The sequence below is a fragment of the Hydra vulgaris genome, chromosome 07 (assembly GCF_038396675.1).
Source record: "Hydra vulgaris chromosome 07, alternate assembly HydraT2T_AEP".
Classification (NCBI taxonomy): Eukaryota; Metazoa; Cnidaria; class Hydrozoa; order Anthoathecata; family Hydridae; genus Hydra; species Hydra vulgaris.
Window position 1 is genome coordinate 12,490,397 of NC_088926.1, and position 27,104 is coordinate 12,517,500.

The 27,104-nt window shown below is 27.8% G+C and overlaps 1 protein-coding gene and 1 long non-coding RNA gene across 5 annotated transcripts in view; one reads left to right on the plus strand and one right to left on the minus strand.

Annotated features, from left to right (window-relative positions):
- Positions 1–8,047: 8,047 nt before the first annotated feature.
- Positions 8,048–11,958, minus strand: LOC136082298 (uncharacterized). The gene is made up of 4 exons (XR_010639565.1): positions 11,614–11,958; positions 9,189–11,183; positions 8,660–9,055; positions 8,048–8,506 (listed from the first exon to the last, which is right to left on the minus strand). It is a non-coding gene; the product is annotated as an uncharacterized LOC136082298 (long non-coding RNA).
- The window catches only part of LOC136082297 (uncharacterized), a 68,566-nt gene continuing 53,246 nt past the window's right edge, over positions 11,785–27,104 (plus strand). For 2 of the 4 annotated variants that reach the window (XM_065801077.1, XM_065801078.1), the window contains exons 1-2: positions 12,220–12,491; positions 16,473–16,663. In XM_065801077.1, the coding sequence (XP_065657149.1) occupies positions 12,370–12,491; positions 16,473–16,663 (313 nt within the window). In that variant the 5' untranslated portion in view covers positions 12,220–12,369. Of the gene's footprint in view, positions 11,916–12,029; positions 12,074–12,219; positions 12,492–16,472; positions 16,664–27,104 lie in introns of those variants that run through there. The other 2 variants (XM_065801080.1, XM_065801079.1) reach the window with 2 other exon arrangements.

Sequence of the window (27,104 nt, forward strand, 5' to 3'; positions counted from 1 at the left end):
TAATATATATATTATCACTAGAAGATTGATGGCGTTGAAGCGATCTAAATCCAGTACTTCGTCTTGAAGTACTGGATATACCACGGTCTTAACAAAGTCGAGTTTTGTAGATCGAAACAAGCTTCAGCACTATGTGTGCAGGGACCTGCCAAAGATCACCGGGTTCGATTCCATCAACTCGATGTCAAGAAGTAGCTAACTGTGCGAAAAGAGAGGGTTCTTTTTCTGTAATTGAACTGAACCTGGTTGTAATTTCCATCCAAACTTTAATGCACCTGCCGTATCTGTGGACGCCTTTGAAAAATCAACTGTATCTATTTTTTCTTAAACTTCTAAAAAAAAAGAAAAAAAAAAAATCCCAAATTTTTTACCATAGGTAAAAAATTTGGGATTTTTAAAAAAGGGTTTTGTTAGTAAGTGTAAATAAATGCTTAAGCATTAGTTATAAATTTACTTATATTATTAGTATATTTGATCTTATATTATTAGTAAATTTATCTCAAGAAAATAAATGGTTTAGAAATAAAGTCATTCTATCTATTTTACAATATATATATATATATATATATATATATATATATATATATATATATATATATATATATATATATATATATATATATATATATATATATTTTTAAACATCTTCGCTTCCAACAAGGCTGCAAGCAACCACTAATTAAAGTTAGAAGTTACTGAAAAAGAAAAGACGAAGATTGTAGAGCAAGATAACGATTGACAGACGACTTAAAGGATTGCAAATTATATGAATCAGGAAAGCAAGATGAAGGAAGCGAATTCTAAAGAACCGATGTTTGAGGAATAAAACTAGACAAATAAGAGTTTTTGAAGCACTTAAGAACAGTCACAGAAAAAGGTTGAGACTTAATTGAATAACGAGTAACACGAGAATGAATTTTAAAAGATGGCACAAGAGACCCTAGCTCTTTAGAGCAGTGCCCATAATAGTATTTGAAGAAAGTAGAAAGAGAAGCAACATTACGACGATGTGATAATGGTTGGAGGTTGGCTGCAAGAGCAGGTCCAACTATGTTTACAATGCGTTTTTGTACCTTATCTAAAAGAGAAAGGGCATCATTAAAATAACCGCCCCAGATATGGCAACAGTATTCCATACAAGGCCGGATTTGGGATTAATAGAGATAGAGAATAGAATCCGAAGTAAGAAAGTGACAAGCTCGATGAAGAGATGCAACCTTAGCAGATGCTAATTTTGCAACTGGTTTGATATATGGTATCCAAGAAAGATTGGAAGTAAGAGTTAATCCAAGAAGATAAAGAGTAGATGACTCATCGAGTACATTACGGTTCATAAATATAGAAAGATCTAAATTATTGATAACAATTTGCTGAAAAAATTGAGTTTTATCTGTATTGAAGTTCACCAGCCACAGCGAGCCCCATGCTGTAGCAGAAAAGAGATCCTTTTCAAGCTCAAACGCCCCCTTTAAGCAATCAGAAAGTGTTGGTTTCTTATCACGACAAGAATAAATGATGGTATCATCAGCAAACAATGCCACCTTAGATGAGAGAACATCTGGAAGATTGTTAATGTAAATTAAAAAGAGTATAGGGCCAAAAATTCAACCTTGAGGAACTCCTGAAGCTACAGAATAAGAAGAAGAGTGCTGTCCATCGAGGACAACCTTTATACTACGATTGGAAAGGAAGGATTCAATGATCTTAAAGATGTTGCCAGATACACCATAAGAAGAAAGCTTATGGAGAAGACCAGCATGCCAAACTTTATCAAAAGCTTTTGAAATGTCAAGAGCGATGGCCACAACCTCTCGACCTTTATCTAATGCACGATAAAACTTATCAGTTATTACTGTTAGCAAATCAGCTGTAGAACGAGAAAATCGAAATCCATATTGATGGTCAGAAAGCAAGTTATTAGATTCAAGATGAGAAATTAAGTGTTTGTTAATTAAAGATTCAAAAACCTTGCTTATGAAAGGAAGAAGACTAATGGAACGGTAGCTAGACGAATCAGATCGGTCTCCAGAATATTTAAAGATAAAGATAACAGATGCCGCTTTCCAGCAAGCTGGAAAACAAGACTCTGATAAGCACTTGTTGAATAGTTTTGAGAGTATAGACGACAGCTCCGGAGAACACTTCTGCAAGACAATAACAGGTATGTTGTCCGAGCCACAAGCTGTAGAAGAGTCTAGGCAGGAAATCACTTTAGATACAGATGCTGGAGTGATATGAATGTCAAGCAATGGATCAACCTGTTTGTTGGCAATATCAGGTAGAACGCAACTAGTGGAATCAAGAGATGATATTGATGAAAAGTTTTTAGCAAACAGTTCAGCTTTGTCTTTAGGTGAGGTGACAATGTCTGAACCATACAAGAGAGGTGGAATTAAAGATTTGCCCTTATTATTGATACTATTAAAGATTCTCCAGAAGTCACGAGAGCCTAATTTTTTATATAAGATACGAGATTTCATGACCTGAGAATAGTAGGTTTTGGAGTTAGACAAAACCTTTTTACAATTGTTTCTAGCAGTAATAAACAGACTAAAATAAATAATTTTTCTGGAGAAATGTTTTGCTGATAAATATGGAAGTAACGGTTTCGGTTGGCAATTGCAGCAGCACAGTGTGAGGAAAACCATGGAGGAGAGTGAGGCTTGACCTTGAATCGTCAAGAGGGAACAAAAGATTCCATGCCAGCCTGAATCCACGAAGTTATGTAAGAAGCACATTTGTCGACATTAAGAGAAAAGATTTCTACCCAAGGGCCATCACGAAGAAAATCACGGAAAGAATCCCAGTCAGCTTTCCTGTAGTTGTAAGAGGTTCGATAATATGGGGATTCAGGTGATGAAGAAGAATGAGATATTAGTTTTAGAGAAATCAAACTGTGATCAGAAGCACCTAAGGGTAAATATGGGGAAACTGACCACTGACTAGGGTCAGAAACAAGACATAAGTTGATAGAGATGGTAAATGATTCGGGTTGTCTGGAATGCGAATTGGAAAGTTGACTATTTGAGTTGGGGATTGAGAAAGGCAAAAGTTGTGGGCTTTAATGCCTGCAGAATCACTGACACTGAAGCCAAGCCATTCAGAGTGGTGAGCATTAAAGTCACCGACAACAACTATATTAGCTGATTGATAAAGAAAGAGGGCTTGGTCAATATGATCAGAAATAACATCAAAAATGAAGAGTACCTATGCATCTATTGTTGTGAATTATTTGCTAACAGCAGATCAAGAGAACAGTGGATTCAATGTCAGATCGGGAAAAAGCTTACGAAACGTGGCATAATAAATATATTTAACTACTTAAATATACTTTTTAGTATGTCATTTAATGAATAAGAATTAAATAATGAAGATAACTTGAACAATGTTAACATACAAATGCAATTGTGAAATCGGGAAACAATTCCTTTTTTGAAATCAAAAAAAGACCTAATTTAAGTGTTAATGCTAAAACTTAACTATATAATAAAATGCCTAAAAATAGCTCTTACTTGTTTTCAAAAAGAATAATTTTATGTTTAGTCAGTTTCAATTTTTTTTATTCTTGAGGTGCTCTGTTATAAGCGCTTTTGCTTTTATTACCTCAATAACAACCAGTAAATTTAAAAAAATTTTAAAGACATCCTTTTCAATTATTTTTTCTATAATGTTTTCCTTAATAAATAAATAAAAAAAGTCGGTGTGAGAAGGTGGGAAGGGCATTTGTTGCCCCTTGTACCGTTGGCCTTGGAAAATGCTTTGATTTTTAACATCCCAACGTTATTGGGGCTTTACAACTGCTGAAAGTTTTTAAATTCTAGCTGTTTTTGAGAGCAGTAAAAAACTAGTTGCAAGATTTTGTACAAAAACGGGCACGTACGGCCAAACAACACTTAAAGTTCAATTAAACTTTTCAATGGAACCAAATATTATACTAAGTTTTTATATATGAGAATATAAATATTAAACCTCCATTTCTGCTAGGCCAAAGGCAATAAACAACCGAAAGTTGAAAGTAAACCAAAGTCGGTACTTTATAAATATATATAAACACTTGCTTAGAGACATGTTGCGGAGAGAGCGTTGCCCTTTTCCTCAAAACTAACTCAAAGTTTCAGTTTTTTCTATTTAAATTTTAGCTGCGTTAGGCTCCCTTAATTTCTGTTTCAGCCCCCCCCCCCTGCATCTTAACTTTCTTAACGTTTCTAGGTCACTGCATATATATATACATACATACATATACATACATATATATATATATATACATACATGTATATATATATATATATATATATATATATATATATATATATATATATATATATATATATATATATATATATATATAAACTATTGAAGAATCATTTAACAACATTATTTTATTTAAATAATAAGTAGTAACACTATTTTGTACAACGGTTTAATGAATGCTTTCGAGTCTATTCCGTAAGCGCACATTCCAAAACGCTCTTTCCGGAAGAAACTGTTTGAAAGTATTCTTTCGAAATGAATTGTTTTGCAAGTTTCTTTTCGTAAAGGGTTATTACGGAAATATTTTTTATTTTTTTTGTATAATGCGTTACGGAAGGTGAATTTGCGCAAGTACATCTTCCGCAATAGCAACTTGAAATACGGAAGATAAAAATGCGAAATTTTCGTAAGTTTTTGTTTACGGTGAACAACCCTAGACGACAGTTGCTTGATTAAGAGTAGGAAACAATTATAAAAAGTTGATAATTGTTTTTACTTTAAGAACATTGAGTACTTTATTTGTCGAATACACTAACATAATTTATATATACAAACAAAACGACAAACAGATGTACAAGCAAAACACCAAACAGTTAACTTCTGTATTCCTTTTTCTATAATTATATTAAACATTGGATCACAATTTATAGTTATACACATTGAAATAAAAAATAATTTAGATATTTAGTTAAACACATTTAACACACTGACTTTAGATTTTTAAATAATATCTTAACACGTTCGCTGGCAACTATTAGTATACTCATAATGCTTATTTTTTGTCAGTTATATTCAGAATGAAAAATACTATAGAATTATTTTCGATTAAAAATATTTTATTTATTGAAGTTTTGATATCTAGCCTCGGCAATGAGATTGAAAGCCTTGGCGAAAATTAATCAATGCAGACTTTATGGCTCGGCAAAGAAATAAAGCATAATTTAAAATATCTCGGCAGCGAATGTGTTAAACATTTAAATATTCCTCAATAATACGGACAAATAAACAAGAAATATCTAGAAGTGACGTTTAGTTTGCAGCGCACGGAGTTGAGGTAATTATGACAACCATCCCCATATTATTTGTGACAAGCAACCCCTTCAATGTAAGTTGCAAGACACCTGTAAATTTCATGAGATTTTTTTGTGGATACTCAAATAAATAAAAACTTTAAAAATTTACATTCAAAGCACAAAATAATTTTCGTTCGGTAAAAGTAAATTTCTAAGTTAGCGAAATTTAACTTTTTTATAAAAAATATAAAAATTATAAAAAATGAATAACTTTTTTTCTACATTCTAAAAAAAGCTGAAAATTAGAGTGAAAATGTTTTTTTTGTACAACATTTCCATGTATGATTTTAAAGTTCTAAACCTTATCTAGATTTCCTGTAAAAAACTTTGTGAGAACCAACCCACGTGACAACCAACCCCGCTCTCCCCTATATCAATTTTTTAAAGCTCAGATGTAATCGCGGAAAAGATGTTGAATATCATAGACAAATCTGGTAAAGATTTTTTTTGGTATATGATGAGCCCATTTGCAAAACTTACTTAGACCAACTAAATTGATTTTGAATGGTTGATGAAAAACTGAGCTACTAACAGTTGCGCATCAACAGAAGGTATTTCCTTTGCCTTTTTTTTTTTAAACAAATGAACTTTCAATTATTCTAACATTTTATTAGATATTAGTATATAGAGTGTGGGAGAAGTTCAATATTTTGCAGATTCTTAAATTTAATCTTTAAATGATAAGGTTGGTTATGATTTTTAAATTAAAGATTGGATTTTTTTAATTTTAAAAATCTGACTGTAAAATTAATTGATTAAACTGTTTAACAGTTTAGATCAAACAATTATATCATGCATAATAATAAGTTTGCTTTTTTTTGTTAAAATATAATTACTTATTACATAATAATAATTATTTAGTTAGCCTTCACATTTGTATAAACTAACTTGATTGAATCTTTATTATATTCTTTTTTTTATATTCTATAAATCTTATTTATATATTTTTGTATTTTGCAGAGACCGTATCCAAGTATGCCGAGAATGAACTAGAAATTTCCTGAAAAGAGTGCCGGATAGAAAATGGGTCGGTGACCTTGAGTAACTAAACCACGACAACAGTTTTAAGATATTTCTTAGATCTGAAATTTGAAATATGTTTTAGTCTTGTGTATGCTTTTCATTTTGTGTTTTATTTGTTTTAATAAGGCAGACTGGTTTCCATTTCTGTTATGTTTTCTAAATGTGAGATTTTTGTCCCCAAAACCCTACATATTCTGTGATCGATTCTGACGCCTATTGCATAACAAATGTCTTTTAAACGTTTAAAAGACGTATTTTTTAGTTCAATTTTATATAACTGCATTTAAACGGAAAGTCTTATTTAAGTCTTTTTAATACGTCTTTGATTGTCTAATCTAGAATCAGTTTAGAACGTGTCCGAGACGTTCCGTCTGAACGTTCATTGTACGTTTTTTATACGTCCCCGTGTTTTCTGGAATAGTTAAGTAAATCTTTAAAGTTTAATTTAAGAAAGTGAACATTTTAAAATTAATTTGAATTAATTTGACTAAATTCTAACCATCTTCCGTTAAATTCCTGTACTTTGTTGACGGTCTTTGATGTCAAGTTCTCCTCTTAAGCCATTTTTTAGTGTGCCCAAACCATACCACATTTTCTGGAATTTTCTCTTAAAAAAGGATTAGTATTTATTATAAGTGCCCTGATTTAGTCAATTTTTTGTAGTAAAAAGTCATTTTTCCCCCTATAACTAAAATAAAATATTCAATTTCAGTACCACAGTTAAGAATTTGCTTAGGTACTCATAACTTTAAAATTGTCACATCAAATACAATTATTTTTACTTTGAAATAAAAAAAAAATTGAAGAAACAATACTTTTACTGATTCAAATAAATATTTTGAAGATAATATTAGAATTATTAAAGTATATATATATATATATATATATATATATATATATATATATATATATATATATATATATATATATATATATATATATATATATATATACATAATGCGACGCCATACCTTTATTTTCCTGCATTGAGCCTTTTTTAATATATACATATATTGATTGCTTTGTCTTTCAGCTACAAAGCTATGAAAACTGTTCTAACTTTTATAAGAGTGTTTCATATTTACATTAAAAAAATGTACAGAGTGTCAAAAGCACTGAACCTTGGCGATTTAATCTCGCCCACTGAGCGATATCAAATCTCGTTACCTAATTTGTATGCTCCAAACGCTCCACATGCTGCGTTTGAAGCATGCAAATGCCAAACACCATGGATCTTCCCTTGCTCAGTGCTGAGATAAAACCCAATGCATTGTGTTTATTTTATTTACTTTAAAGCTACTTTGTTCAAGAACTTCAAAATATGACAAATTATGAGGTAGCAAAATAGAATTTTGAACAAATAATACGATATAGAATTCAGCAAAGGTTACCCTAAAGTATCTAATAAATCATAATCTATAAAAATTTTATTTAAAAAGTAATTTTTAGTAATATATTTAAAAATGTATTATATTTAGATAATATATACACCAACTATAGAAGTAAATAGCAACTGATATGAAAAGAGTTTTCAAAGATAAAGTACGTATAAGTCAGAATCGTTCTCCCAAGTATATAAACAAAAAAATTTGGTGAAACTTCTTCCAATCCCTGACATGAATTGTGGTACAATTTATAGCATTCCTGGCATTAAATTAAGATGTTCTATCTTTATAGCAGTTTTTTTCTCAGTTTTCCCGTTTTTCTTTTGATAACTTACTTCTTCGATTTTTAATTTTTTCTTGTTTTCATTGTCAGCTGGTTTTTCTATTTCTAATTTAATAATGCTTGATTTTTTCATCATGCACATCTACATTTATATCAACATGAAGTTATGAAGTTATCGTACCAACCAGTGGTTACGATGCAGAGGATACTGAAATGAACTTTTTTGTTGTTGTTATTTTAATCCTTTTAGCACGATCTAGTTTCTTTTTTCATCCAATAAAGCTTTTCTTTTTTTTGTCCTCATATCAGCATTAATAAGTCCTTTCCTTTCACCTTTCTTTCTTTCCTGTTGGATTTTGTCCTGGTAATATTTCAGCTTTGCTGAATATTCTTGAGAAGTTAAAACAAATAATTTATACTGATCTGCCCTGCTTGCTACCTTTTTCGTGTTGTAGCCTCAGGATATGCAAAGACATCTTTATATCCATTACCTGCACAGCATTTTAATAAAAACATACATGCAATAGATGTACAAATATTTAAATTCAAAAGTTTAAAATTTATTTCTTAATTTACAAAAAAGTCGCATCGTTGTTATGAAATTAAAGATGAAAAAAATGAACCTCATGAAATGATTTACTTACCGAGATAGAAAGAGTTTGCAAACAATAAACTTTAAATTGCAACAGAATTTCGGTGTTATAAGTCTATCTATGATTTCATTTTCTTTTAGCTCAGAATAATTGGTTTAAGTATTCACATAAAAATTATCATCTTTTATTGCAACTGAATTCTTGGCCATAGGTGCAGACTAACTGTATCTGTAATCTGCAACAACAATATTTGGTTTTAAAATAGAAGTTTTACTAAGTTACAAAGAGTGATTTGCGCCATCTTCTTCAAAATTGTTTTGTAATTCTTCTGGAAGATTAACAACCATTCCAGAATCCATTAAAGTCTGTATCAAATGCAATGAAACTTTCATCTTTTGGTTTAATACCGATTTCTGAAAAACTATTTTCTTGAAAAATTGATGATTCCTAAGAAATCAATTATACTTAAATGCAAGGTAGTAATGTTTAGTATTAAAAACTACATATCAAAGTTGCTTGTTGAAGTTCAAGTTATAATTTTTATTTTATATTAGTATTAGCAGAAATACAATATACTAACCGTAGAACAATTGATTTCAGAAGTTTCCATTTTTCTTGCCAATGCTTGATTTTGATGTTCAGACATATTTTTGGACATGCTATTTACAACTAAACTTTTTTAGTGCACACCAGGCACAAATCCGTTGTTGCAAGAAATATCAAGACTGTTTTCAAACAAATAGTTGAAGCTTATCAACTGAGCAAGATTCAATTCAGTTTCCATTACTTTTAATGATTGTGATGGAGAATAATTACATCATTCACGTTGATAACAAGGCTTCTTTCTATTGCGCTCTTGTATACTTATAGATTTTCATTCTCATTTATGCTAATTAACGATTTATTAGTACCATTATTTATTGAAATATCATGAGCAGTTGAATCTGCTTAAGTATCCTCAACTGAGTGTAAATAGTTTGGCAAATATGCATCACTGGTATTAGTCTGACAATCGAATGAATAAATTCCACACAACCTGAACCCAGACAAAGTATTTTTGGACTCAACAATTTTCTCTACACCTTTGCCGACAACACCAAGGGACACGTGCTTCCCCACTTTTTTTCTAAAGAACTTTTATTTTTAAGAAAATTCTAGATATAGAGGATTTTTTTAGAAATAGACAATTGCGCCCCTCCACTTCGAAACCCTTGTCGTCGGCTATGCACGCTGAAGTAAACATACCTGCAAAATTTCAACAGCAAGTAACAGCTCACGAAAACTGATGCATCAGATCTTGTGCTTTAGAGCGATGATAATTTTTCAGTAGCTTGAATAAGGTGCAATTACATGGTTGAAGCTAGTTTAATGTGCGTGAAGGCGTTTCAATTTTATGTACTTGATTCTGGATTGCAATATCAATTAGCTCAAGGAAGTTGTGAGAACCATGCCAAACTCGAATTAATTACTAAGGACGCTGTAAGACAATCTTTTCCAATAATGTCTTAGTAAACCATAACTTTGCTAAGCCCTGTTCAGTCCAACCTTTTGGACCAGCTCCAGTTTGTTGTTGGTGATGCAGACCATCGGCAACAAATTGAAGCTGTCTTAAAACCCATTCAAGACATCCAGTCTTTTCATTTACTATCACCTGAGATGGAGTAAACTTACCTTGTGCATTCACACAGACAATCACAGTGACTTTTGATTTCCACTTGTCCAATTATAGAGAATTTTTGTACCTTTTATTGCAGCCACTTTTTTGGTTTTACTTCAAGTTCTAGACCAGTTTCATCCATTTTCTATATGAATTCTGGTTTACCATGCAGATCATTTTACACCGTGACGTCATACAATGCACTAAAATACTTTGACACTTTTAATTTATCCATGCACTAATGTCGTACTGAGGTTGTTCCCTCAGGTTGTCGCAAAGTAAATCTATGACCACGCCTGCGCTTAATTAAAGACCACCACTGGTTGCTTGGAAGTCCCTTCTCGAAGTTTAGGTTAGGCTTCCTGGAAAGTTTCCTGGCATAATTTATAAGCTGTGACTTTCCAAAACCTACCCTTAACTTTATCCAGTTGTTAGCATAATTGATAAGTTTTTTCCAAGAGCTTTTTGTTAGAGTAGGTTTTCTTCCTGTCTTTGCTCTAATAACAATTTTACCAGAGAGTCTGTGTCTCAGTATTGTGCGTGGTACATTGTTCAATATTGCTTCATTATGCACTGAAAACGATGGCTACGATCTGACATGCTTAATTGCACTTATTTTCACTCTATTTAATGATTTTGCCCCGTTTCTTAACGACGACTGACAGGTTAATTGAATTATGGGTATTATTAATACAAATTAAAGAAATGTTATGTGTTGGTAGATGTTTCGCATGACAAATGTCATGCCCACTACTACTAGAAGTTGAAGAAGTTGCACCATCATCAAGATGGGTTGTCTTATAACTTTTTAAAATCTCTAATGTTGAATCAGTCTTTCCAATAAAATCTTTGAGTAATTGTAGTGGTGATCTAGATCCTAACCTCTTGTTTTTACCATGTTAATTTTTAAGACAGGACCTAAATAAATAATATAATAGTACCAAATGTCATATTATTTAACAAAGGGTTCAAAATTTAAAAAAGCTAAAATTATTAACATATTTTAAAACCACATGTTAATATTTGTAACCAACCCTAATCATAGGCACGGGAAACGTACGGGGGTAATGTCGAGGACCTGGAAGTTACTAATTAAACATGTAAATCTCTGCGATACTAGTTTATATAACATGCCTAATCTATTCTCGCCCGCCTGGGCGAGTTTGAATGCATTGGGTGAGAATATATTTATTCTGCGAGCGAGATTGTGATACTTTGGGTAGGTTGGACAGAAAACAATTTTAACATGATCTACCATTTCAAACATAATAAAATTTATTATACTAACAGAATAAACAAAGGAGAACAAAATAAAACTACAACTTAAAATGCACAGCAACATATTTACTTGGTTGAGTTAGATAAGCTAGATTGAAATCGGCAAATTAGGTAGTAAAAACTTTCCAAAAAGTAACAAAATTTCGTTGACAGATATTTAATTACGATTTCTTTGAGGTCAAGATTGTTTTGATTTTGATTAACTCTGGTTCGCTGTTCTAAGTAAATTTCTTTTTGTTGATGTTGTGGTGTGCTCACTGACTTATAAGCAATCAAAGATAGTGTGCGAGATTGGTATCAAGATACCCAAACGACAACCTTTGTTGAAAATGAGTACGCTTTATTATTTCTCAGAAATCCGCATTTCAAATTGTGAGTTTATAAAACCTATTGTTTATTTGTTATTATCAAACCTATTGGTTGATTTAGAAAAAACAAACCGGTAATGTTTTTAACAAAATATTGAGAAGAAAGTCGGTATATATTATTTTATCGTAAATCAACAACAGCAACAAAAAGCATTTTGTTATGTATAATATATTAAAATTCGTTTAATATCTTATGTTTAATATATTATATTTATATATAAAATAATCTTTATATCAGTATTAAATATATTGCTTTTTTTTTCATTGTAAAAATTGTACTTTGTTTGTCTTTTGACGAATTTGCGAGTGCAAATATTATTTTAACATTTGTAAACATTTTGTTATGTAAGAGTCTTCAAATAATTAGACAATCAAAAGTTGAATCATTATTCACTAGACTTCACTTATAAATAAAGAGCTGATGAGATTACAATTGAATATATCCACCACTATATATTATGAGTTTATATGAACTGGAACCGATTACAAAGGTTATTACTAAGAAACCAAGTAATAGCGAAAATGAACTAATTTCAAATAGTAATAATAATACTAAAGGAATATGGCAGAGAGTATCTGGGTTCGTTTTTATTAGGTTTATTTATTTTAAAGTATAGTTACTTTTAAGGAAAATAGGCATTAGGTTTCAAACATTATTTAAGTATAAAGTCGTAAATTAAATAAACATTTGAATAATATTTTTTTTTAAATATGTTGTACAACATGTCTTAAAATCAAAGGTACCTAAAAATATTCATACTGAAATTGTTATACCTCTAATATGTCTTCTCCTAAACAACCTCCCTTATTAAAAAAATTCCATATGTGCAAATTTAAGTAACTATTAATATTTGTATATGCTGTGACTGACATTAAAAACAGTGAGTGTGGCTTTAAAGCACACTATGACAACTGAGTTTTGTGATGGTGTGACTCTCATTGTCTTGCTTTAAATGAATTCACTGAATTAGCTTTAACAATATTTTCTGGCAGTGCATTCCAACAGTTCGCAGAATTATTTAGTAAAATATTTTTCAACCATTTATATAAATTGTATATTTCATATTTTCTAACCAAAGTACATAACTAAACATTTGTCAATATTAAAGTTAATCAACAAATCTTGTGTCCAAGCACATGCAGAGTTCAAATGGCATTGTAGTTTGTTATGTAACTCATCATTTTATTAAAAATTATTTTTTAAAGTTGTTGCTTATTATTTTAACAAAAAATTTAATTAGTGATGATCAGGTAAGTAATGTTTCAGATATCTCACCAAAAACTACTGCTGATGAATATATTGGTTCAAAATATATTTCCACTGCTGAAGAGGAGCAAAAGCAACTTTTATTATGTTACGTACAAGAGCACAGAAACGTATATCCTGATTATAAAAAGCAAGCTTTAAAAAGGAAATTTATTCATTAGTGTTATCTTTTACTATAAATACATAATATATATTATTAATGTGTTTTATTTACTGAATATAAATAATGAACTCTACAATGTCCCTATAGATCCGTACTAACTTTTCAATTTAAACTTTGATGTCAAATCGGCATGGTTTATCGTTATCCGATCTCAATAATATTTAATATTTAAGTTTTATATATTATTTTATATATATATATATATATATATATATATATATATATATATATATATATATATATATATATATAACCTAATTCACTTCTAACAAGGTTACAAGCAACCACTATTAAGTTATGAGTTACTAGAAAACAAAGGACAGGGTTAAATAACAAAGGAAACTGAAGACTTAGAAAATTGTGGGTTGTATAAGTAAAGAAACATAAAGGTGGGTGAGAGTTTTGAGGTTTTGTTGATGTGTGAGGAAATAAACTAGATAAATAAAAAAATTTATAGCATGGAGGGACAGATAGTGAAAAGATGCAACTTTGCTGAATGATAAGCCAAGCAAGAATGAGTTTTGGTTAATCAAACTAGAGAGGATAGCTCATTTGATTGATTTGATAAAAATCTCAAGCACTTTCATTCCTTTCTACCATTTTCTCCATAATGATATCCAAACTACTGTAATCTTCTTTGACAAACATTTTTTCTCTGTCTGAGATTATAGCTCCTTTTCTTCACTTGTAACAGTCATACCTCATCCATCTGGTCATCATCTCATGTAAAAAGGTCCTGTCTTGTGCTAAGCTCCAATATTCTCAGTTTACTAAATCTTATATCTTATCTTAGATGTCAGGTTTGGAGTCATAACTAAAGTCATTCTAACATTCCATCTCTAATCAAGAATAAGTTAATGTTGTTTACTTAAAACTTTTTCTATAATTTAACTAATAATCTGAGTACCACAAGGTTTAGCCGATCTTTAATCTGATCTCTCTTCTGAAACAGCTAAAGGTATGCAGTGGCTTGTGGATTTTAACTCCGACAAAACTCAGTTGTTTACTGCAAGCAGCTATTGCAATATTGTTGGCATTACTATATTGATAAATACCATCTCCAAACAGCCTAAAAGCACATTGTAAGTGTAGCTGTAGCTGCTTTATCTATCAAGCTTAAACCACGCTCCCATTAATGTAAAGTTGCATTTCTTTCTTTTTTTTACAAATACAATCATGATTGCTGCTCAAGCAAACTATTATCTCTAGTTCAATTAACCAAAACACATTCTTGCTCAGCTTGTCATTCATCTTAATTACATCCTTTTACTGTATCTGTATCTCAGTGCTATAAAGATATTTTTTAAAGTTTATTTTCTTGCATCTATTTTCATGTTTTCCTGACCATTCCACCTATAACTTTTTATGTCTTCAGTCAACCATTTCTTTTCACATTAATCCTATCCTTTGCCAGTATTTAATAAATAGTAAATGTATGCATAAATTTATAATATATAAAGTATTATAATTTTTTTCTTTTGGCTATTAACCGCTTATAATTTTAATTGCCAAAACTATAAGATTTTTTTAAAACTCTTATAAAAAATCTTATAACTTTGGCAGGACCCGGGCCAGGGTTTGTAAAAAGCCCTTTTTCTTGCCAGGGCAAGACTGGTACCCTGGTCACTTACTATTTGCAATAAATTGTGTATATGGTTTTCACAAAGGTCAGTAGTGAATAATAATCCAAGAAGATGTTGAGTAATATCAACAGTTTTTCAATAATTGTTAGCAGTAAACAAATGAGTTTGTTTCTGTTAAAACTCACCCGCCACTGCAAGCCCCAAAGTGTCACAGAAAAGAGACCCATGATGAGTTCAAAGTGATCAAAAAGTGAGGACTTTTTGTCAGGAATATGTAGTTGATATCATCAAGCTACTTAAGTGGAAAGATTATCTTGAAAATTAATAATATAAATGATAAATAACACAGGGCCAATGATGGAGTATTACCCAATAAATTACTGAAATAAAGAAGTATATTTTCCATCAAGGATAACTTAAACACTGCAGTTAGACAGAAGTGATTCAATAGTTAAAAAAACAAGATTAGGGGAAGCTCAGCATGTTTGAGTTTAAAAAAAATGTATGTCAAGAGCAACAACCCTTGCCTCACTCACTGATTCTATCTAGTGTTTAATACAACCAATTGTCAACAAATCCGCAGTAGAATCAAAGGATTAAATTTTGTGTTGATTATTAGAGGGTAAGTTGTTAGATTCAAGATGAGATATGAGTTTATTAATTAAAACTAATACTGATAAACGCAGATTCACATTTATGCTAATCTATTTAATTAGAAAGGGATAAAAGGCTGGTCAACAATAACTTTTTTCTTACCATTAAAGTCTAAGCTTTGAAAACCTTTTACAAAACAGTACCCTGATGCAGTTTATGTTTGTTGACAAGAGCCTAAAAAAAAAGGAAATACATCAAGTCAGAGTAAATGAAAGATCAGAGACCTAATAAAACAGCAGTAACTATAAGAAATGCAGAAATTATAAGGAATATTAGTAAATATATAAATATTAGGAAATATTTAAAATATCAGGAATATATAAAACATTAGGAAATATTTAAAATATTTTTGAATAATACTATCATGTTTATAATAATCCCTCTCTCAATTCTAGAACTTCCAAAAACACAAACCTTGATGAACAACTGCTGCACAGACAAACAAATTGAGGGCAGTACTACCAGGGACATGGTGGGGATTGAACTCAGAACTTCTTGCTTATGAAGCAAGCACTCTACCACTACACCGCTACGGCATGTTAATGTAACTTCTGTTACATATACCACAGTTAATGTACCACATTTTCTGTAGTTAATGCAGTATATTTAACATATATTGAAGTTGATGTAATTTTTATTTTAGTAAAACATTTACCTAAAATTAAATAAAAATCTTTGTTTTATCAATACTTTTTTTTTAAATATATATAAAATGTTTTATGTAATTTAAACAAAGTTTTATGTAATTTAAAAAAGAAAACCAATCAGTTGAAAATTCTGGCAGTTAAAATAAGTTTTAATATTGCTAGGCTATATTTTAATTGTATTAGTTAAAATACGATAAAGAATTTGAAGAAAGATATATTTTTTGATTATAGTTTATATTGTATTTAGGTTTTGGAGTTCGCATTTCCAGTCTCATGAAGTAAAATCTATTAAATGTTATGACAGCGTTTTGGAACATTTTGAAGTAAAAAACATGCCAAATATGAAAATCAAGTTAGTAAATCATGATGAAAATGTTTCTGCATACTGTTCTCCTACGGATCTTTTCACACAATCATCAAGTACAAATAATTGTCCAGGTAATGGTTTATGATCTTTATTATATTCAAGTTCACTTATGTAAAAACCAAACTGTGCTCAATGTTCTTAGAATAACAAAGCAATTATAAATTAATAGAAAATCACTTATCAAGTTTTTTTATTTTATTTTACACTATGTTTTATCTATAAATACTCATCAGAAATGCATTGCTGATGAATCTTTATAGATGAAATGCAGTGTAAAATTTATTTCTTTATAGATGAAGCACAGTGTAATATGTGTAATCTTACACCAATGATAACTTATTAAATAAGAGGAATGAGTTGATATCTAAATGTAGAATTAAAAGCAAATTTCTTTCAAAATATGATATAGGTGATTAGGCAGCCGGTTTTTTTTTGTTTTGTTTTGTTTTGTTTTGTTTTGACAATAGAGTACACTCACTGTAGCTTTATATTTTTAACCGATTCTGATTTTTGATCAGATTTTTGTTTCTTGTTTTTTATTACATATCTGATGATTGCTGTTAGGGATGAAACTATTAGTACCAGAAAAAGTTGTACTTTTTTTGTTTATAAATATATATATATATATATATATATATATATATATATATATATATATATATATATATATATATATATATATATATATATATATATATAAATCTGGCCTTGTTTTAAAGTGTAAACTTTATATCTGGCCTTGTTTTAATTATATATCTGGCCTTGTTTTAAAGTGTTTAAAGTGCTATTTACTTGCGCACTAAGCCATTTGACGTAAGCGGTAAGCCATTTCATGTAAACCATTTTTTACCATTTTTTAATACTTAATCAAATCTAAATATATTGTTTAAGCAGTAAGATAAAAGAAGTAATTAATGTTATAAAAACCACTTATAAAGTTTGAATGACGATTACGTAAAAAATTTGCATAAAAGTTACATTTGATATTCATGCTATTTACAAATGTAATAAGTTGAAAAAAAACAAAAATTTTTTTTTTTTAAATTTCAACTTTTCTATCAAAAATGTTCAGCAAAAGAAAAAAAAAATTTAAATTTATAAGTTTGATTATGCGAAAAAATTGTAGTTTAGAAAAACAATAAAAACATCAGCTTTCTATAATTAACAGATTGTGCAATATCAAAAAAGTGAAAACAGAAATTTCTTTATAATTTAGAAAGAATTTTGAATAAAAGTTATTTAAATAAAAAGTTTTTCTAGTTTTTTTTTTTCTTCATTTTTTTTCCTTCTTTTCTATACTTTTACAAAAGAGTAAATTCCTTAAACATGTTATAACTTATAATACTGCATCAAAAATATTCATAAAGCATACATTTAACTTTTTTGCCTAAAGGCAAGTGAAAGTGCAACAGTATATATTTAATAAATGGTACTTGGAAACTTAAGTCTTTGTCACACAAAAAAGCGTTAGTAAAGTAATTAACTTGAGTTTTTTTTCTTTGCAACAAGTAATTTTTTTTGTTTGGTGATAACTTTTTAAAAAGTAAAAAATGATAATTTGTAGTTGCAATTTTAAGAAATAATGAAAAAAAATATTAAGATATTTTAATTCATTTTTACTAATGTTGAGAAAAGAAAGCAATTAATTTATGCTAAATGATATTAAAAAATTTAATATTAAATTTAATTATTTAACATTAAAAAACAAAAAAAAAAATTGAAATAAACTAGACATTCCACTATTGTACACATTGTACATTTAGAAAGTAACACTTCTAGATTTGTTTTTCTTAATTAGTAAAATAAATTTGTTTTGCAGTAATTTATTTTATTGTGGTAGTTAAAAAAGTAAAAAAAAAAAAATTAATTTCATTATTGTGGTATTTAAAAAAAAAAAAATAAAGATAATTTTATGACGTCAAAATCACTAAGAGCTAATGAGTTAAGCCATTTTTTATTTAAAACAAAGCCTATAAACAAAGCCTATATATATATATATATATATATATATATATATATATATATTCATTTTATTTAAATATATATATATATATATATATATATATATATATATATATATATATATATATATATATATATATATATATATATATATATATATATATTTAAATAAAATGAATAAAAATAGCTTTTGATGGAACTCTGAGTTTCATGCCTTTCGACAATCATTAACCATTGTGTATTTCGTCACTTAAAAACCGTTTAACAAATTACAAATTAAAATTACGGTGGAACGAGAGCTGACATTACAAAATCAAAACTAAACAAAAACAAAATGACGTCAAAGGTATTTAGTCCCTGGTGTCGAATAAGGATAGTAAAAATTTCTTTGAATGCTGGCACTTTGATATTATTTCATATCTTTTATTAAGTAAGTTTTCTCCTTTATATGATAATATATGAAATTTCTCGCGGAGACAAAGATTACAAAGTTTTGATGCTTGATTGTAGGGCTTACATCATGTTATTATTTTCCATGTTACAACAGGTTTTATATTTTTAAATTTTAGCTTCCATATTTCTTTGGAAAGTTCAGTGTCATTTTTATATTTGGGTGCATTGAAAGATTTAAGATGGTTGGCATATCTTAATTTAAAAGTGGTTTTAGTTATACTGAAATAAACTTTATCTTTGAATTGAGGATCTCCAGAACTTACAGTAACTTGGTATACGACATTGCTAGAAAAGCATTGGTTATTTAACGGACAAATTTTTTTATCTATGCAGTTGCATTTTTTTGATGTTTCATTTTTATCGCTTTGTAAAATTTTGTTGTTATGTGCATTTATTAAAGACTTGACATTAGGCATGCAACTATAGCTAACTTTAATATAGTTTCAATTAAAAATTTTATGAAGTCTGTGTCCTTCTGGAAAGTGTTGGTCAATTAAAGCTAAGAAGTGATTTCCAATTTTAGTTTCAACATTTTTGCTAAACGGGGAGTTGTACCATATAATTTTATTTTTGCGATGTCTTTTTTGATTTTTGTTTGTTTGCGGTTGGTAGGTGAGTTTTGAATTGTATCCTGATTTACGTAAAGACTCTTCATACAGAAGAATGGAATTATTGAACACAGTTTCATTTACTGCCATAGTCGATAATTTTAACTCAATAGTGCGAGGGATTTCTTTTATTATATTAGGTGGATGGTTTGAATCAGAATGAACATACATAAGTTGTTTACTAGGTTTACAATATGGTTAATAAGAACTGTCAATCAGGTTCAATGTTACATCAAGATAATTGACAATTTTAATATTACATTGGATGGAGATAAGTAGGTTGTTACTTTTAAAAATATGCGTAAAATGCTTTTTGATTTTTTCCATTTATTGGCCGCTTCTGTTTTCAAAAATAGCAAGTCCATCATCACAATACAAGCCAAAATTATTTTTATCGTAATGTTGAGAAAGCTGAAACAAAATAAAAATACCAACTAATTCGCAAAGTTCAGCTCCATCAAATGCTCCCATTGTGACATCAAATAATCTGCCTCTTTTCTTTATCCAAGCTTCATCGTTTTTAAAAATTAAAGATTTTCTTGCATGATATATACATTTTTTATCGTCATCATTTATAACAACATGCTGTTCGGCGAAACTGATTGCATTGGTAAGAGTGTTTTCACTAATAGATGGGTAAAAATCATTTATATCAAAAATTAGAAATTTGCAAAGGTGCTTATTTTTGATTTTTTTAAACCAATCTATAACAAATTGGGTGCTTTGCCATTGATTCAACTGTAGTTTATTTTTTAATTTGTGAATAATTTTAGATAAAATGACTTTACTAATTCTTCCTACCTCGTTTTTTGAAGGATTTAAAAGGCGAACTGAAGGGTTGTTAATTAGATATTCGTTTTCAGATGGAATTGGTATATTTTTGATTGAATATTTCAACTTGTAGGAGCAAATTTATACAAAATAGATAATGTATTATTATGGTATAATAATAATAATAATAATAATAATAATAATAATAATAATAATAATAATAATAATAATACTCTTGTGCGTTTAAGAGTGCTCAATATTATATAATATTGTATATATATATATATATATATATGTGTATACATTTATATATACACATGTATATATATATATGTGTATATATTTATATATGCACACATATATATATATACAAATGTATATATATATGTGTATATATATATATATATATATAAATATATGTATATATAAATATATGTATATATAAATATATATATATATATATATATATATATATATAAATATATGTATAAATATATATATATATATATATATATATATATATATATATATATATATATATGTATATATTACAAATATTAAAAAAAATACAGTCTTTTCTGTAATAATATATTTTCATTAACTTTTGATATTAGTTACTCTAGGATTTTTTATTAAACATCCAGACATATTTTTATGGGTAATTAGACTTCACATCAGAGATAATATTAATCTATCTAGTTAGATTTATATAAACTATATATTAATTGATACTTATGTTGAAATTATATATTATTATAAATTTAAACTAATTTATACTTAGAAGTATTAAAAACTTACAAAAGAAATAATGTTGATTAAGAAAAGAGTAATAAATATCTACATTAAAGTTTAGTAATAATAAGTATTTCACTTTGATTTAACATTTGTCTACTCTACATTCAGGTAATCAAAGTTAATGCCAAATAAGTTTTTTCAGAGTTTTGTTGTGCTGAACCTCCTGTAATAGAGGGATGTGGCAACTAAAAGACCTTGTGTAATTTGTCCAACTCATACATAATTTTATAATCTCTTTAATAATTCAAGAAAATTATCAAAGAGAAAATAACAATTTGAAAAAAATAATTACAATTTAACAAAGAAATACACACATCATATTATACTAAAGAAATACTTAATAGACAAAAATAATATCATAATAAACTAAAACATTATTTTACATTAAAAAAATACTTTCATAACAAATATTACTTATAAGAGTGTTTACAAAATCATGCAAGATAACTTATAAGAGTGTTTACAAAATCAATCAATACAATTGTAGAAAAAATAGAATGCGCTCTAAAAAAATTACTTTTTGGTACCGGAAACATACTTTTATTTTTATTGCAACAACAAATGTGTTAAGCTGTGGTAAAACAACTTATTATGAGCCTTTAGAGGCCAACATGCAACTAAAATTTCAGTTTGTATTCATCACTTAAGATGGCAGCACAGTTAACGTGCCTCCAAGAAAAACTCACCCTTAAGGTTCACCACTCTCCCCTATACATATATATATATATATATATATATATATATATATATATATATATATATATATATATATATATATATATATATATATATATATATATATATATATATATATATATGTATATATATATATATATGTATGTATATGTGTATATATATATATATATATATGTATAAAATGAAAAAGTTGTCAAATTTTATTCTCTTTTTTGTCAGCTTTTAGCAAATGAATATTGATGTAGACACATGAAAGTTTATTCAAAATATACCTTTAATACAATAATTAATTAATTTAAGTCATTTTTATGCCTCCGTAAGTTACAGTTTTTCATTGTCGCATAAAAAAGGTATCATTGTAAAATATAATTTTAATCATGAATTTATTTGCATAATCGGAATTAATTTAGCAGGAAAATGAAGCTAACATGTTGAAATTATTATTGGTCAGATTTTATACTTTATAAAAAATATATATTTTAAGGAAATAACAAAAGAACTTTTGCAAATTTCATCTAGCGTAAGTTAATAAAAACATGATAAAGTTTTGTTTTTTCTAAAATTTAGTTAAAAAACTTGAGCTTTTTAAAAATATTTTTTTTTAATAATATTTTAGTTTTTACATTTAAAGTTTTGAATAATGATACTTAGTTAAAGCACATTTTATTTTAAATTTGTGTAATGTAAGTTAAAATTACTTTACTAAAGTTCTGGCGCTTTTTTGTTAAGTTTTTGTTTACAAAATGAATTATGTCATTAAGTAATTTGCGTTGGTATGACAAAATTCATACCAATGCAAAACTTTTTATAATAGGAGAATTTAGAAAGAAGAAATTGTTTTTTTTTAATGTTAATAAAAATTATTTCTATTATTGCTTTTTTATTTGTTTATGTATTCTTATTTTAATTTGCTATTCTCCTAATATAAAAAAAATTAGTTACAATCTTTTTTATTTTTGTTTTAGTAAAATGAATCATTTGTAAATGCAACTATGGGTCATCCATAAAGCATGTCACCCTATATTTGTCAATTCTTAACCCCTCCCTCCTGTCACAAACAATCACATATACCTGAACCCCTCTCCCTCCTAAATTGTGATCGCAGTTTTTTCTTCAAAAATATTTTAAAAGATTTAAATGTAAATACTTTACAGCATTTTAAAAATTCAATATGAAAATAATGAAAATTAAAATAATGAAACTAAATGTAAGGAGCATAAGTTAAAGCTTTGGCAGACCAATGATTTTTTTATTTTATGACTCAAATAAGTATTAATAAAGTTGTAATACTAAAATAATTTGTTAAAGTTGCTCTTGGTCTTGCGTAAAAACTGTTTTCCATTAGATAACTTTCATAAATGTTATGAAAAATTGCTCAGGAAGAGTCCCACCAGTTTTTTAAAATTTCCTTTGTTAATTATTTTTAATAAATGAGTTCAATACCTTCTAACTCTGAATAATAGATATAAAAAAATCTATTATAAATATTGCTTGGTAACATAAGTGATGTAACGTAAGTTAAATATATAGTATCAAAAAAACAATTTTATTTTTCTTAGCCGGTCACCTCTGATAAAATGTTATATATTTTTAATTTGGCATAGAATTCTTAACATCTTGTGAAAGTTTCTAATACAAACCGCTTTACTGATTTGTAGAAATCTGACCTAAAAGTTGAAGCAATTTTTTACCTTGTTTTCAATTTAACTTACGTTAAGTGGCATTTTCAGTAATAAGTTCGCCCTCTTTTGGCCAGACTCAAAACTTTTTAAAATATTTTATTCTTTAGACTAACAGCTTTTATACAAAATAGCTAAAAGTTTAATTTACAGTTTAAATAGGTAAATATTTGATGATGTTAAGTTGATAATGTAACGTAAGTTAAAAATGGAATTGCCCATATATATATATACATATATATGTATATGTATATATATAATATATGTGAATAATATAAATATATATATATATACATTTGTATATATATATATATATGTATATATATATATATATATATATATATATATATATATATATATATATATATATATATATATATGTATATATATATACATATATACATATATAAATATATAAACATTTATATATATATATATGTATATATATATATATATATATATATATATATATCTCAAATAATGTTTTTCGAAATTTATAAACCCCTTATAAATAGCCCTAGTTTCACATTATCTGGCATGGTTCTCACATACACTAGTCATTATAAATATCTGGGTCACTTGATCTCAAACGATATGCAGGACAAAGATATTTTAAAACACGTGCGTTCTATCTATGCTAAAGCTAACGTCATCCGTAGAAAGTTCAGCTCTACACAGATACAAACAAAGATCATGTTATTTAATGCCTTTTGCAGCTCAATCTATGGATTTCAGCTGTGGTATCTTTGGAGAAAAGACTCATTCCATTGCCTATGTGTTGCATATAATAATGCACTTCGCTTGATATTAAACAAGCCACCATGGAACAGTGCAAGTGAATTATTTGTGAAACATGGTGCCTATTCGCTTAACGTTGTAATTCGCAAGCAACAATACTCCTCACTGTTACTGCTGCAGAATAGTGAGAACCTCATCATAAAAGCTTTTGTTAACTCTGACAGGTTCTTGCTGTCTCCACTGATGTTTAAATGGAGAGCTGAGTTATATTTATAACACTTTAATTTCTTATCTTTATCTTATTTATTTATTTATTTTTTTCTTGGGTTTTGTTTATATTTAAGTGCGTTAGTCTTTGTTTTATTCTAATCCACTTTATTTTACCCATTGTATATTTATTATATTGGGCCTTGAGCCTGTCAATAAATTTTGATTGATATATATATATATATATATATATATATATATATATATAATATATATATATATATATATATATATATTATATATATATATTTAACCAAAGTTTCTTTTTAGCACCAAAAATGTAAAATTTTTCAAATTTGTAAAACCATTTTATTAATAAAAGACGATACATGTTTCGACTAACACTGTTCATCTTCAGTTAAAATTAAATATTTAAAAATTGGTAAAATACCTACGAAGGTATTTAAAAAAAAACAATTCAAAATATAATTATTCTTGTACAAACTAATAATAATATAATTACAAAAATACAATAAAATCAATTAAAAAGTTTATCATGGCATACTAAAGAAATAGGAAATAACAAAAGAATAGGTTAAAAAGATATGCAATATGTATAAAAAATAACAGCTAAAAAGAAAGTGTCATTTGTACATGGTTAACCTGTTTATTCATACCAGTTTTTAATCATTCTATGAACATACTTTCTTTAAGTTTGTTAGATGCTGAATCTAAAACAGAAAAACACTTATCACTTATTTGCATGAAACAATTTTCATTAGCATGGATATGTTTATAGATACGAGACTTTATGGATATGTTTAGAGATAAGAGATCTCTCTTGTAATGTTCAGATATCTGGGTCTTGAGATGGCAAGTAGTTTCGCCTATATAACAGGAGTTACATCCTGCACATATGAGTTTATAACATAAAAGTCAATCTCTCATCATTGGATTGGTTTATTTTAACTAAAGTGTTAAAATATAACACACAAAGATAAAGTTCTAAAAATATACAAAAAAAAGATATAACGATTAACAAATGGCCATACAAATCTTTTTAATGTTTTTTTTTTTTTTTTATCCATTTATTCAACCAAAAATTGAAAAATTACAAGTTTTTTATAATTTAACAAAGTTAGGTTAGGTGCCACTCATATAGTTAAAAACTAGTCATTGGAGTGACACCTAAATAAATAATTAAACAAACAAAAAAATTAACAGCAATAATAATAAATAAAAGCTCACGCAAACTAAATTAATTAAAAAAAATAATAATAACGCTAAAGCTTTAAAAAGTTAAATAATAAGACAAAAAATATAAAAGCACTCAATAACAACAGCAAACAAAAACACTCAATAACAACAGCAAACAAAAACACTCAATAACAACAGCAAACAAAAACAAAAATAATTAGCAAAACAGCACAAACAAAAACAAACCCCACACAAATGAAATGGCAAAACACAAAAACCACAAAATAAAAGTAAAAACCACAAAATGAAAATGCAAACTCAAGAACTTGTTTAACTTGTTGCTAATGTTTCAGATATCGTAACTAATTGTTCTTCTTACAAACTCTCTGATGATGAATTAGACTGATGATGAGTTATAAATCCTTAAAAATGGTTTACAGTTTTTAATTCCACTAAAATATCTTAGACATACTGATATTTTTTTTTCGTTTAAAAAATTCACTGTCTTCTTCAAACAAACTTGAAAAATGATGAAGATTCAGGGAAAAACCTTGCAAACTCTCATATTTATAATTATTTTCTCAGAAAACTCTGAAAAAACATAATCTGGATATTATAATTTTAAAACCTGATAAAGGTAACGGCATTGTCATATTAGATAAAGAAGTATACGTAAATGGTATTTATAAAATTATTAATGATAAAACAAAATTCAAACAACTTAAGGAAGATGTTATCATAAATAGAGAAATACAGCTTCAAAATTTTTTGAGGAAACTAAAAGTGAAAGGTCTTTTCAATGGTTCTACATATAACAAAATTTATCCACCTGGGTCCCATCCTGCTTGTATCTATGGACTTCCAAAGATGCATAAGTTAAATTCTTCTGAGACTACCTTAAACTTTAGACCCATTGTATCATCTTTTGGAACCTATAACTACCAACTAGCCAAATTTCTTAGAGTTTTATTATCTTCATTAATAAACATTGAATTTTGTACAAAAGATTCATTTTCCTTTGTTAAAGAAATAAATCAAGTTGATCTCCACAAATATTTTTTAGTATCATATGATGTAACCAGCTTATACACCAATGTTCCACTTCATGAAACCATTGAAATTGCAGTCAATTTAATTTTGCTCCATAATAAAAACATTAAAGTTACCAAAACTGATTTAAAAAAACTATTCCAATTCCCCACTTTGCAAATACATTTTTTTTTATAAAGGACAAACTTATGATCAAATCGATTGTGTAGCAATGGGTTCTCCACTCGCACCTGTTCTTGCCATTTTGTTCATGGGTCATTTTGAAAATAAATGGATTAAAAATTTCTATAGTGTAAAATCAGTTTTCTACAAATAATACATTGATGACATTTGTGCTGCTTTCCAGTCAGAAAATG